The sequence below is a fragment of the Pristiophorus japonicus genome, chromosome 13 (assembly GCF_044704955.1).
Source record: "Pristiophorus japonicus isolate sPriJap1 chromosome 13, sPriJap1.hap1, whole genome shotgun sequence".
NCBI classification, from domain to species: Eukaryota; Metazoa; Chordata; class Chondrichthyes; family Pristiophoridae; genus Pristiophorus; species Pristiophorus japonicus.
Genome location: NC_091989.1, coordinates 127,972,845 through 127,987,196, shown reverse-complemented (window position 1 = coordinate 127,987,196; position 14,352 = coordinate 127,972,845). Strand labels below are relative to the sequence as shown.

The window sequence follows — 14,352 nt, the reverse complement described above, 5'->3', positions numbered from 1 at the left end:
TTCACGCTAAAACCGAAACCAGTTTTTAAGAAGAATGCAGAGGGAACCATATGTGTAAACAAATTGATACGGACTATATTAAAGGTTATTTAAAAAAACATTTTAAATTGTATTTAAAAGTTCAGTTAAACCGCTTACAATCTCCCTTTGCTGGGGTCAGTACAAATTTTAAAATGGCACAAATTTAAGCATCGTTTACATGGGGAAATTTTCAATACGGATTTTTTGTTGGCTGAAATATCAATTGATAATTATGTGTACGGTAAACAAAACATTGATACGTTCCTGGGGAATAGCTACCCATTGACAGCTTTGAAAACACAGACACAAAGGTAAAGTCGTAACTGTTCATTTATTAGCCAAAAATATATACTTTCTTGTACAATTTCGTTCACACGTATGTACATGTTTGTTTGCGGTATATACAAAACATCTCGAACATCAGGTGATAACTAATCCTCACTCGACTTACAAAAAAACTGGGTTTCACTTATATCACAAACTCAGCTAAGTGATACACGCCTTGTCGGCCAGTATTACATCACCAATTTTATTTTAATACACATACATGCTTACAGGTTAAACTATACAGGGAAAAAAACATTTTTACATTCCATTTAACAAGAAAATGGTTACAAAATAAAGTTAAAAAATAGCCAAAATGGACTATGCGGAGGAGAGCGCCGACAAAACCATGGCTGCATCGAGTTGGTTCTGGGGTCTGAAACGAATAAAATTATTGCGGATCAGTGTTTACAATTTTTTGTAATAAAGTTTGACATCCATATTTTGCATAAAATGTTGTAATTTAAGTTTCGAGTGTAGATCAACTGCGGTGGAAAGTACACAAAAAGCTGCACGCCTGTTACTGGAGAGATCTGGAGTCTGATGCAAAATCGTGGGAATATACAGAGAGCAATGAAATGGGGTTCTTACCGTCTCTGAACCGGCTGAAAAGCTGTCTTTATAATTTTTTTCTCTATTTCCAAGGCACTGCTTCGTTCTGTAAATAATAACGAGTTCTTATAATTGGTATTGTTCGCCATTACCGAGTCCACTGTTACTCAGAGACACACGCTGAAATTCAACTTTGTTATGGAATCGTTATCAATTATACGATTTAAAGGATACAGTGATCCGAGTCGAATATATGGTAAGTGTTATCTTATTACACAGGCCTTCTTTTGCCATCTAATACTTATTGGAAAAAGTTATTGTAATCAAATTATAAATTATCTTTTAAACTGGTGCTGAAGATCAGTTTATAATAAATGCAATTTTGACCATCAAAAAATCATTATCCCATGACTTTGATTGCGCCTTGTAGTTATATCTTGTATTTAGTTACAGTTGAGCAATGGTACTTTTCGTGAGCAGGATGTAGAAATCTCTAGGTATCGATTTAAAAAGATGGAGAAGTCGCCTTTGTATAGATATTGCCAGCAAATAAAATTAATTCGAAACAGTATGGATCCCTTTGGAGATCATCGCTGAGTTAATCTTTCCTTTTAAATTTGAACTTTTAAAAAAAGGCCCAACTGTTAAGGCTGCTAATTCAATATTATTCAAATATTATTTATTTTGTGCATGAAGTTGATCCTTCTCTTTGAAAATGTGGGGTGTTCTCACAGTCTGTCTGGAGCATGTTTTTGTGATTGCAGTTAACAGCTCTGTACCTGTTACGGTGGGTTCTGCTGAGAGAGCTCGCTCCTCGCCTCCTCTCACTGTACAAAATGCGGGGACCCCGGCAGCCGGGGCTGTCTGGCCAGCACTAAGTCCGAGGAAGTGGTTTGAATTAATTAAAGCCAGGGGGTGGTGGGAAAAGGTCCGGCTTGTCCAGTTCTGAAATTTGCCCATGGGACAGGCGAAAAGTCTGTGCTGGCCCAGCAGGGATGAGGCTGCGGGCCCCGCGGGGGAACTGCTGATCTGTGGAGACTTGCGAGGATTGTCCGGTGTGGTGGCGGTTTCAGCCAGAGACCAGATCTTAGGCTTCTGGCTTATCGACAAGCTGTTCTCGGGCGGGGGGGAGACGGGGCTTTTCCTCTCGGCGATGCTTTTGGCCTGATCGCCACTGGACTGTCCTGAAATCTCGGGAGAAAGATCGCCCCGTTTGTCTTCAGTCACTCTGCTATCTTTAACCACCGATTTCAGAAAACCGTCCTCTGAACCGTTCAAGTCATCAAAAGTGTCTGAGATTTCAGAATCACTTCTGCCGTCTAGTTTGCAGTCCAAGTTTAAGTCCGGGTCCTGCTCGTCCTCGTCCTCTTTACTCTCGATATTCTCCGTATCGATATTTTCTAAATCGATCTCCTCGTCGTCCTCCTTTTTCTCGCCTTCCATGTCCGGGTCGCTTCCATACGAATTGCCCTCTTCGTCGGTGCGGTTCCTGGGAGTCCAAGTCATCTTGTTCTCCTTTTTAAGCCTTCTCCGGGCGTTGGCGAACCAGGTAGAGACCTGAGTCAGGGTCATTTTGGTGATAATGGCCAGCATGATCTTCTCCCCTTTGGTGGGGTACGGGTTTTTCCTGTGCTCGTTCAGCCACGCTTTCAAGGTGCTGGTACTTTCCCTGGTGGCGTTTTTCGGCCTGGATGGGTCCCCGAACTGGTATTGGCCATAAGGGTAATAGGCGGCGTGATGGTGAGGGAAAGCAGGGTGCTGCACGCCTGGGCTGTCCTTCAGTTCATACTGGGCACCCTACACAAGAGCACAAAATGAAGGGCGAAAGTGGTCAATGTTTATTTAAATAGTCAAATAAAGTCTAACTATTATGTGAATTATGTTCTGCAAAGCTAAATGATCCGCCCATTTTATAACTAAAAAATATCTGTGAATGAGGGGGTTAACCAAATGGGGGGGAGAAAGTTTTTTTTTAAGAGTTCAAACTGGCAAGAATCAAAACAAAAATGAAACTGCCGCAAAAATAAATCTGCAAGTGAAATTGACAAGGAAGCGTGGGTGAAACTGACAAACGCGACCCAGAAACAGACTCAAAAAACTTTTAGGGAGCAAACTCGACAGGGAAAATAAAAGCGGCTTTACCGCAGCGCCCAACATCTCCTCTTCCTCATCCACGCGTCTTCTTCTGATAATCGCAACAAACTTTTTATTCCACCCCCCCCTTTTTTAATGATTTACCGGATTAAAGGGACTAGGAGAGAGCGAATTGACGTAAACGTTCTTACCAGCTGAGGAAACATGGGGAGATCGGCTGCATAAGGCAAAAAGGCGCCGTATCCTTGAGCGGCATAAGGGGATCCATACATGGTTAGTACAGTAGAGGCAGCGCCGGACGCCGTCAGATCGCTCCCAGTCCTGGAAGACGATATACCCTGGCGATCTGGGTAAAGTGGCCTAGTAGCAGCAATGTACTGATATCCCAGTTGTGGGAAAGACATGGTCAATGACTACTGCGAGAGAAACCGCTGTGTAGAAAGAGCCCGAGTATCCACCTTTAATGCTACAGACTCAGTTGAAAGTATACGTTTCCACATGCAGACGCACTGTAACCGATCCGATCGCTCTCTCTCAACTTGCTATTGATCTGAGGGTGCCCAGGTCAGGTCCTAACAGATTCGTAGAGATTATTCGGAGTTGATGGCCTGATTGACATTTTTGCTAAGCCCCTCCTATTTCTTTCGGGTCCGCCGCAGCTTTTACTCAATCTCTGCTTTGTCACAGAGCGTGTCTTTTCCAAATCTATTTACTGACGTCGCGATCTTTTATTTCTGTTGCTTTCAAGTCGCAGTTTGCGATCGCCAATCAGTACTAGCTCTCCGGCAAAAAACACGCCCGCCCCAAATTTTTTTAAAGAAGAACCTTCGCCTCCCACTTTTTGCCACAGGGTTTCTTTTAAAAGCTACGTATTTGTAGAACCATAATTGGAAACACAAAAAAACAAGAGAAAGAAAATCGACCTAAGTAAGACAAAACAGAATTTGAACAACTTTAAACCTCTTTGATGTAGTTTTTCAAGCAGCGTGGCAAAACTTTATTCTCCCCACCTATTGTTTTAACTTTGTGAAGCAGATGCTTAGTTGTGGTGACGTAGACGCAAAATGCTTATACTCCAGCTTTGATCTTGATATCTATCCTATTAAAGTAAGTTTGTTTGGTACAAATGGGTTAGTTTTTTTTTAATTGAGCTGGTGTTTCTTACGCTGCAGGAACCCACCCTGCGAAGGCTGAGAGTGGGCAGTACAGTTCAGGATCGAGTTAATTCTTTGTTAATAATGGACTTCAAACGATTGTAGGGTCACCACTTTACATCAAAGAGAACTAACGCAAATTTAAAACAAAAAGAACCCAGAAGCTGGCAGTCCCGTGGTTACACTGGTAAATAAGTGGTGTGAAATGCACAAACACCAGCACCTTCATACCAAACTCATTATCACTTTTTGTCCTGTCCCTAAACTGTAATTAGCAAATTTATGACCCCAAGTTGTTTATTCCCTGTTCGTTGCTACTCTGCGGTGTTCTGAAACGATAGGTCTGCATGATAAAGCTAAATACGAGGTTGTAATAAATGCGGATTAGAGTGAAGCAAGTCTCTGGATTGAAATTCTCCGAATCAATATATTAAATCTGTATGTACCACATCTAATCGCTTTATGGCTCATCTTTCTGGTATTTGATGTCAGATAATCGCCCACCCATTGTTTGAAGAATAAAGTCATTTTTAGATTTTATTTTTCTGCTCTTGTTAAGTGACGGTAGGTGATAAGTTCGTGTATTGAATTTAGTGGAAATACAAATTAGAAATCGAATTATCGACTGATTTCTGAGAAAAGTGTTGAAAATAAGACATTAATTTTGTTCAGTAATCGGTTCGTGCATTTAAGCAGAAAGAATACAGAAAGTAACTCAGTGATCTGTACTCATCAATGTTAAATAGCAGGCCAGTGCCCTGAGCTCTCCATTATGCGACTTCGGGTGGGAGGAATTCACTGCGATGGGACTTTGCGCACACTCTAGGACCATGTTGCCTGCACGGTTTCAAAACTGCTTTATTAAACTCAAATCATTAATGTTATACGGACTTAATTCTGCTTTATGTGTGGGGGAGGGTTCTCGAAGGGATCCGTGTTTAGCGATTTTGCGAGGACAAACCCCATCTGCATCTCTGGTTATAGATCGGCATTGCAGCATATTGGAAAGCTGTTTACTATTTAAGTTTGATCTGAGCTGAGCTTGGGGCGCAATCAGCCTTAGTCCAGTTTCTGCACAGACTATTCGCAGGGAGGAGGGAAAAAAGGATTATTAGCTTATTAATTACCTCAAATACACTGCCATGTGTCATGTAGACAGAATTTTAATCATCTTGAAAAACGCAATACTGTGTGTCTGCGCGTTTCGAAGGCTGTTTCAGGAAACTCTGTCTTCGCACATGTAAGGGGAATGCGCAAAGTGGTACAAAGAATACAAATGTGTCCGTAAAATAAATTAGAAAGTAGTGATGAAGAGTAAAGTGTCAAGAAAATGGAAAGACGGCATTGAGCACATTTTTTGAAAAAAACGTAAAAGATTAAACATTGTTAGAGGAATTGAAGAACGTAGAGGATGAAAGGAAAGGAGGAAAAGTAAGAATGAAAAGCCAAGAACACAGGCTGAAAATATGATAATCTAAAGCAAAGAGATCTAGAGAAGCAGACTAAGGACAAGAAAGACACAGATTGAAAGACTGAGATAAAAGAGAGCAGTTCACAAACCAAGAACAGAAAAGACCAGAATATGAGACATCGAGAGAAGACGTTGAAAAGTGATTTCAAGCAAATGTGTGAAGCCTTTGTGAGCAGAAGCAGGGAACAGTAAATCTGGGAAACGGGAAGGACTGGGAAAGTGAAACAATGGGGAAATGAGCGAAAACAATGAATAACATTGGACAAAAAGCAAAAGGCGGAAAGAGCAAATGTTGGAACACAGGTGATGCAGCCAGAAGGAACAGTAAGGATTGGCGGTCACGGCATCGAACGTTTGGACGCTGGCCTTCTATAGATTCCATATTGTTATGCTAATATGATTTGGCCCGTGTCACTGAGCGTACTTCATATCGTGCTATCAGTAATTTAGACGTTCGGTACTTACTGAAAGACACGTGGATTGTGACTGGTTTTAATATGCTCAGTAAGAAACGTGTCTCCTCTGTCATTGACATCTGCAACAGCACCGACGCACTAATAATCAATTAATTTAATGAGTAACTTTACCGGCTGAAGTACACACTGTACAAAAATCAATTAGTCCAGTGAATAAAGCAGCCTCTTGATTTTAGGGGACATACGGTACTGAACATGTTTACTGTTATTAACCCTTTGAAGACCCAAGAGCTTTATTAAATTACTGTGCAATCAACAAGCTTTTCAATACTTAGTTGTTTTCAAATGATTTATACAAAGAGTAATAATGGCAATTAAGTAATAACGCATTAAAGACTTCTAAGCGCCTAACAGCCAATAGTTGAGTCCTGTTGTACAATGCTTTTGATTGCAGTTTATGCTAAGCGAGAAGTTATTGTATATTTTGCTCATTCTTTTATGGGAAGGCTGTTCGAATCAATGTTTCCTTCGGGGCAAAAGCATCATGTCGGGATTTCATTACAGTGGAGTCATCAAACTGTACCCACTATCATTTATTATTTCAGGTACATTTGTGGAATTAGGTTCTGATCAGTATTGAGAGAAAGTTAAAAGGTCAGATCGACTCGTTTCGTGTTTTAAAATGTAACTAAAACAAGCAAGTAAATGAAGCTGTCTAGCCGGCGGTCCTGGCTGGGACAGTTCCCCGCTCTCAGGCACTCGGAGCTCGGCCATGACACGTGCCGCATCTCCGGGCGGTGTCAGGACGCGCTGCCCAGCTGCTGATTTATTACTCCTCTTTAACACTCGTTACTCCTTTTACACTTATAAACCTCTTCAGGGAATGTGTAAGAAGTGGTGGTTAAAGGAAGCGCTATAAAATCTTCCATAATCTGAAACCGATCCCTTTTTTAAAAAACAAAGTTGGTCCAGTGCGTGTCCCTCACTCAGACTTCCGCAGTGAACTGTAAATAGACTTAATGACCGTGAAGCATGATTGAGTTTTACTTTGCTCATTTAAAAATATTTATATTTCTCTAATGTTAAACACCACGACTGAAAATCCCATAGGATTATACATTACTCATAACAATAACTCCGCCACATTCAAATCTATAGGGTTTGAGATTTCTCTCTATAGGTATATAGGATCCTTTGGGATTGGGTTATAACACCTATATCATTCCCATAGTATAGCTTAAACACGCCACTTTCATTGTCAAATATCTGAATCCAGTGTTAGTCTTTACAATTACAGTTTTATCTGAATGTTAAACTCACGAAACTTGTTGGCAGCCAGTTTTAATCTGAACCATATAACATGAAGCCAAAGTCCCGAAGAGGTGTTTTGAATGCTACGATTAGATGAAGATTATTTAAAATAATAAACCCAAAAGGGTGTTCAATTTACAATAATATTCGAATGCCTGTTCAACCAAACGAGAAATCTGCGGGGACTGTCGAACTGAAAAAGTGGTAGAGCAAAACGAGAGAGCGGGAGAGATCAAAGTGTTGAGAAAGAGCAGCCAACACTCTTCGAATTACACGTGTGGAGCTTTGCCGTAATTCCGGGGCGACAGATAACAAGTTGCACATTCCTTATCGCATATGGAATCAATCTTTAGGAGTCCTCTGATCAAAATCTGTTAATTGCACTGACATTTGATTTGAAAAGAAAACACAATTAATGACCCTCAATGTTTGGAGCACCCATTGGATCCAGCGGTCTGAAAGCCTGTGGCACAACTTCTACTTTTTACTACTTAAAAACATAAACTTTTATTTGCGAATTCTTGGAGAGAGACGTTAATAAAATCAGGACGTTTGGGGAGCTCGGGGTGTCTCCTAAGAATCTACATCTTAAATTTCATTACAGCGGAGGGACGGCGTTTTAACGTCGAGGGATTTCAAATTAGTTACTGCTGTGTCTTTCCTATAGCCCGAACGATAAAACAGGGCTCGGCCTTTCAAAATTTCCAATTAAACAGCCTCTTCCGTACAAAACAGGAAAGTGGAGATGTGCAACATGTGAACCCACAGGACGTATTTAGTTCGTTTTGTAAAAAAAATAATTATTTTAAATGTAACTAAAGAGCAAGATCTCTCCAAACAGTTTGCATATAAACAATCGTAGATCCAATCGATATTGTACTTAGCTAGTGTAAACTATATTTGATACATTTACTGGCAGTTATTGCTGTTTATAGATGGCTACGGTTAAATATACAACAATGCACAATAGTGCGGAGTAAAATGTCACTGTTGTTTCAAGATGAGGAATACGCGAGATAAATTGACGAATTGTAGTTATTAAAACACATATTTATCTTTTGGATATTTAGGTGGTAACAGTTACTGTTTCTGTAGACATTTTATGCGAAGGGGTGAAAATAGCTGTTCAGGGAGAGTTTTGCTGTATAAGGTGGAAATGCAAAGACTAATTCAATTCGTGCGAAACGGGTCAATGGGAACACGCTGACAAACAGCTCCGTTTTCTTTAGTAACGTGCTCTCTGGTCTAATGAGGCGCAATCGAATGAGAAGCCTCAGTATCAGGCACCTGTGAGCGACTTCACACCAGCAAGCAGGGATTAGGAATGGGCAAACAGAGCATCTAAATTCCTGTTCCATCTCCGCCGCGACCCCTTCAATACGTGGATTTCCCCTTTATTTTAAATCGTTACGGAGATGGCTCATTGCGGGACTCAGATATGTAATTCTATTTTACCGCTATAATTAAATAAACACTCAGCCGGTTATGCACGGATAGACTTCGAAAGCAATCTATATTGGTTCACTGTAACATTTCACTCTTTGCAGTATTAGCAACACTGCAATCAAGCAGGAAGGCATTTCTAAAACAAAATGACAATTTAACAGTGGCAGAGCACGAACAATATAGCTCCATGCCATAATAGTTACAGACTGTGCGTAATGACTCCGACATTGCCCCGTTCGCAAAATGTTGCGTTTCATAGCCTAAGCCACTATTTTGCACAACTAGTCTTTTAAAACACATGAAAGTACTGGGCAAACAAGACTGCACTCATTGCTGTTGATCAATTAGATTGTGGGGGGATGAAAACGGTGCACGGGGCTGGTAAAGGGAAACAACTGCGAGGTGAATGTTAAAAGGAACCCATAAATAATGATTTTGTGGTTAAATTCTGGAGTTTGTGTAGTAATTGATTGGGGAGGTCAGGGCTCCTGGTGGCAGGCAGCCTGCTGCTGGTAGTGGCTCTGCTGCCGTCGAGTCTTTAGTAAATATTGTGCTGTGGGTCCTGTGGGGGCTTCCAAGTGTTTTATTATGGGCTTTCCGTCTGATTATTTGAATGCTATTTACACTGAACTTTTACTCACTGAAATCGGGGCTGAACTGCATGGGCATCTCTCAGTGCAAGAATGATTGTCTGGAGAATACTTCTTTCTCGCACTCTCGCGGGCTCTCTGGCTAGACAAATGCCACGGGGACGTGTTAATTAATCAATCCAAACAGAGCCAAACCCGGACAAACAGCCCCTCTCCCTAGCGCTGGTTTACTATTTCCAAACAGAATTGATCTAACAAAAACAGGGACTTGGGTAATACATTAAAACAAAGTTTGGAAACGCACGTTTTTCGAATACAGAATGATCTCGATCCCCAGTGTTCTTTATCCTTATATCCGGAGAATGCAATTTACTGCAGTAATCTGCACTGTATGGCTCGACCCACAGCAGGTCCGTCTATTTACCGTCCTGTCTACTCCCATCGCCTATCGACAATATCGCCATTCCAAAAGATAGGTTATAATTAACTTTTTTGCCAGGTTGTATTGTATTATATTTAATGCTAACTGTTTTAATTGGTGTCATCTGCAGACGGAGATACTGTATACGATAACCGATGGATGAATGGAAGTTATTGATCGATTTAACTAGAGCATTTGAGTAGGTTGATATTCATTTTGAAATGAGACTGTTATTTTGCTGATATAGGTGGTATCATTGTGCGAATAAATAAAGTACATAAATTCATTGATTATGGTCCTTTTTCGGTTTTCTTGGAGTCTTAACACTCTATACAAAGTCTTATATCAGTAACAAATAACCATTGATTTCTCGTAAAGTCAGTTTTGAATTGGAATGAGTAACTCCGGGCAGTGCTATCACTGTATTACATGGAAATGTCCCAGGTAACAAGATGAACATTGATTCAGCATTATGTTTGATCAATAATGAAATAAGTAACTTCAGGGCCAAATTAAAATGCAAACTGGCTTAACGCTCGCAATTGCTGGGCTAAGTGACAACGGTTTATTCAGTCGGGAGAATACCATATTTGCGCTAGGGCTGTCTCTTTTATTCTGCAAATTTAATGAGCCCTGATAGAGATCAGCTTTAATCTAGAACGATGATTTCTTATTGTGGTACAGCTTCGACACCTGGGAGCCGTGTAGCATTACCACTGTTTGTATCATTTGGATGCCAGATTCCTTTATAAATCGTTTTACGTAGATCATTACTGAGTTTATAGAGTTCTTAATAAATGATTTAAAATCCTAGGTGTTAACTACATTAAGAGGGAATAGTGATTTCACTGAAAAGAAGGTAACGTGACTAGACTCCTTCCAATGACGGCCTTTGACCCAATTTATCTCCCTTTTCTACATGGCTAGTTTTTACAGCCCTCAGTATCATTATTGAAGTCATCACATGAATTGATTTCCAATGGCACTTCGCGCCTCCATTCTGAGAGCAGACACCTAGACAAGCGCTTTCTTTCTCGTTGTGATCCCTTTATTAGCCACAGCTCTTAAGAGAGGGCTGCCAGGGCCTGAATCCCGAGAGAGAGAGAGAGAGAATGAGAGAGACAGAGAGAGTGAGTGAGAGAGAGAGAGACAGAGAGAGTGAGTGTGTGTGTGTGAGAGAGAGAGAGAGAGATAACGAGAGAAGGGGAGAGAGAAAGGGAGGGAGATGGAGAGAGAGAAAGGGTGGAGGAGAGACACAAAGAGACCCCCCCTCCCCACCACCGCAGATAGAGATTGGAGAAACGTTAGCATGTAGGTGAGCTGGCACACAAGAAAGAAACATACCAGAGACAAAAAGAGATAAAACTATTGAATGGAAACTGGAGGGTGAGGAAATAGATAAATTTAAGAATAGAAAATACTAAGGAGCTATATAAAGTAAAGAGCATGTGAGGAGGAAAAGGTGGATTTGGACGAATAAAGGAGAGGTTGCTGAGCGGCAGGGACTGTTCAAAAGAGAGTACCTGGGTTTGTGGCAGAGACTGCGACGTAGGGAGTGACGGGGAGACCAGGCAAGAGAAAGACCTTCCTCTACTCTGTTAGGCATTTGAAGCATTCTAAGATTAAAGCACATAAAAAGTAAGATCTAATGGATTCATTTCTAATGGGATATAAACGTCACTAAATCCTTAACCCTTGCAAAGCTGAGCAATCCCTGCAGTTTCTCATTTTCTACACTTCACAGGGTGATCGCGATCACCAGGTAATACCAGGCTTGGGATATTTATCTGTTTCGTTTATAAATCATTATTTGATGGGAATATTAATGTTTTACAGACTTTGCTTTGGATTCGAAGCAAATATTCAATACTTTGGATAGGATTGGATCTGAGAAAACCTTCCTGTAGAAACCCAGAGCACAGTGAGCCACAATTTGAGCAACTTCTTGTTTACTTATTGAAATTATTTTAAAACTCACTGGGCCAGTCATATCTTACTTTAATAAAGTTCCTACTTTAAATATTTCAACACTTAAGGCTTCCCATTGCTGCTTTTTGATATTCGTATTTAAATCTATAAAGCTAATTGGCTTGAGAAAATAAGACAAAATGTAAAACAATTCCATTAAAACAATTGAATCTAATCTCCGAAATTATCGTGATTTCTGAGAATCTGTATTTTTGTTGAAAGAAAAAATGTTTAGATGTTCACTTTGTGGAGCTGTATTTATCCATTACAGGTTGTATCTGCACGACTGAGATACTTAATATACACATAAATACACACATACACACACACACACACACACACAATGTACACATATGCACAAACAGTTGCACACTTAATAGGTACACCTTCATACAGTGATGTGCATATTTATATATGCATGCACACACGTCTAAATGTACTGCCCTACAGTACACATGTGCACCTTATGAGGTAAATGCTTCACACTGGTGTCTAATCTATACATAAAACGCTGCTGCTAAGTGAGTTTTAAAAAAAATTGACACCACAAGATTACATAAATAAGAAACTGAAAATTCTTTCTCTAGAAACTGAAATTCTAAATCAATCTAATCTTGGAACAATCCACATCTTCACTTTCCCCCTCTGTTGTAGAGCAGCTAGTCCCCTCCAGTTCTCCCTGTGAAGTACCTTGTCAGGTGAGAGTTTATTTTGTGCAGCTTCATTTAAAGAGTGTTTCTGGAATTAAGCTTAGCGATGAACCTGCAATCGAGAGCAAATGTAAAGTAATGTAGTACAAGCATCTAACCATGGTAGGCCCAGCTGGTGGTCACTGCAGTCAGGGCCAATAAAGATTAGGCCATAACAGTGTGCTGGGAATTTCTAGTTTCTTCTCAAACTGTTTGAACACAAATTCTGTTCAGGAAGATAGGTTTCAATTATGAACCTTGTATCTATACACCTCCTATTAATGGAAACACAAACACAGAAAGACAGATGTAAAGTTACAATGATCCATATAAAACAGAATAGAATAAAACAGTATGTTCCTCTTTTGATATTATTTGTATCATTGCCTACTCTTGGTTTTAAAGTAGAAGTACCTGGCAATTCTGGTAATTTAAACACTTGCTTTATAATACTTAGTACATGTATTATATATATAATGTAAACACTTATGACACAATGGGAATTTTTATCATAAGTAATATGCATATTATCTCTTGCATAGAATACATATTGCATTATCATTGATAATAACGATAGGACATGTGCCACTGAATGCTGCAGAATTGGCCTAATAGGTAAATAACTCACAATTTTTTTTCCCAAAAATTAAATGTGTACTTGTGGCAGCAATAGAATAGTTACTGTTTATTGCCGCGACATGGACTACATTGGAACACCAGCAGAATTCATTCACAATGTGATACAAAATAATGAATACAACATTCCGTGTAAATGTAGTGCACTCTGGTGTTCTTGACCTCACTTTCAGGGCTGCAAAGAGAGAAATAAAGCCAGGTTATGTGGCAAACTATGCCCATTGCTAGGTCAGCAGTGGGGTTGCTACAACTGGTTTCAATGTTAGTTGGCATGGAGGAATTCACACTCCTGATTGCCACCCAATGAACCTTGCTGGAAATTGTAAACATTGGGTGGGGAAACGACTAGGCTCAACTGGGCTGCCCCCATGGTCAAATAGCTTGACGACATCCACTGTCTTAGCCCAATGTCTATAGAATTACCACTTGAATGAAGTGCCAGACGACAGGCAGCATCTGGTGAACTATACCGCAGTCTTCAGTAGAGAAGGGGAGAACATTTTGGGGAAAAAATATCTCTGATTATTCATGATAATCATAATCTGATATGGGATAATTATATATTCACTACTTATGCTGACATTAAAAGCATAGTTATGCAGCATGATGCTCATCTTGCCTAGTGTGTGCTGCCTTGGTCTTAAATACTTTATAAATTGATAAAACATAGCATCATTTTACATCTGATGCCCTACTGTGCTGTTCCTAGTATTTTGCAGTACATCAGCAGGGAGGAATGTCCATCTGCATATAGATAAGTCTAAGGAGTGTTCCTCCTCTCCCTCATCTTCTGCTTTTTCTCAAGTGCTTATAAATCATCTTAAAAGCGGCCGTAGATTTGGATGATTTTAATATTATCTACTTATGTAGATTTTAATAAAAACATTGGGACAAATAATTCAATGGTACAGCAAAATAGTGACACTAGTAGCTTTGATTTGTGCCATGGGCCAATGTTAATTGTAACACCTTAATAAAATGTAAATCAGATTAAGTGGTGCACAGTGCTGTGTTCTTCTCAGAATTTAAGGTTATACTTCTCTTCAAAGTAGCGAGGGGCATATTTTTTGCATGTCTATGTGTAAACGTATAATATGAAACAGCATTTGCAATGGCACAGGCGCTGAATTGCACTCGTGCTATATTGTTACAAACAGTTGACTTTGTGTGTTGGCTCTGAAGTATTTTATGACAGTTTGTACATTTACATGTGCAGCTTTTAAATGGGGTAAAGTTGTCTCATTTTCTTCGCTGCAAAT

General features: G+C 39.9%; 1 protein-coding gene across 1 annotated transcript; it reads right to left on the bottom strand.

The window, feature by feature from the left end:
• Positions 1-333: 333 nt before the first annotated feature.
• irx3a (iroquois homeobox 3a) lies at positions 334-3,661 on the bottom strand. Its single transcript, XM_070896929.1, has 4 exons — positions 3,183-3,661; positions 1,677-2,694; positions 937-1,003; positions 334-721 (listed from the first exon to the last, which is right to left on the bottom strand). The coding sequence occupies exons 1-4, from the start codon at positions 3,393-3,395 to the stop codon at positions 667-669; spliced, it is 1,353 nt and encodes a 450-aa protein (XP_070753030.1). The 5' UTR covers positions 3,396-3,661; the 3' UTR covers positions 334-666.
• Positions 3,662-14,352: the final 10,691 nt, after the last annotated feature.

What these genes read in the sequence shown, in the direction of transcription:
- irx3a (XM_070896929.1), bottom strand. Translation starts at nt 3,395, where the DNA reads ATGTCTTTCCCACAACTGGGATATCAGTACATTGCTGCTACTAGGCCA. An exon ending in AGCAGAACCCACCGTAACAG is followed by an intron (nt 1,004 to 1,676) that starts GTACAGAGCTGT and finishes TATTATTTACAG; the next exon opens with AACGAAGCAGTGCCTTGGAA. An exon ending in TTTCAGCCGGTTCAGAGACG is followed by an intron (nt 722 to 936) that starts GTAAGAACCCCA and finishes TATTCGTTTCAG; the next exon opens with ACCCCAGAACCAACTCGATG.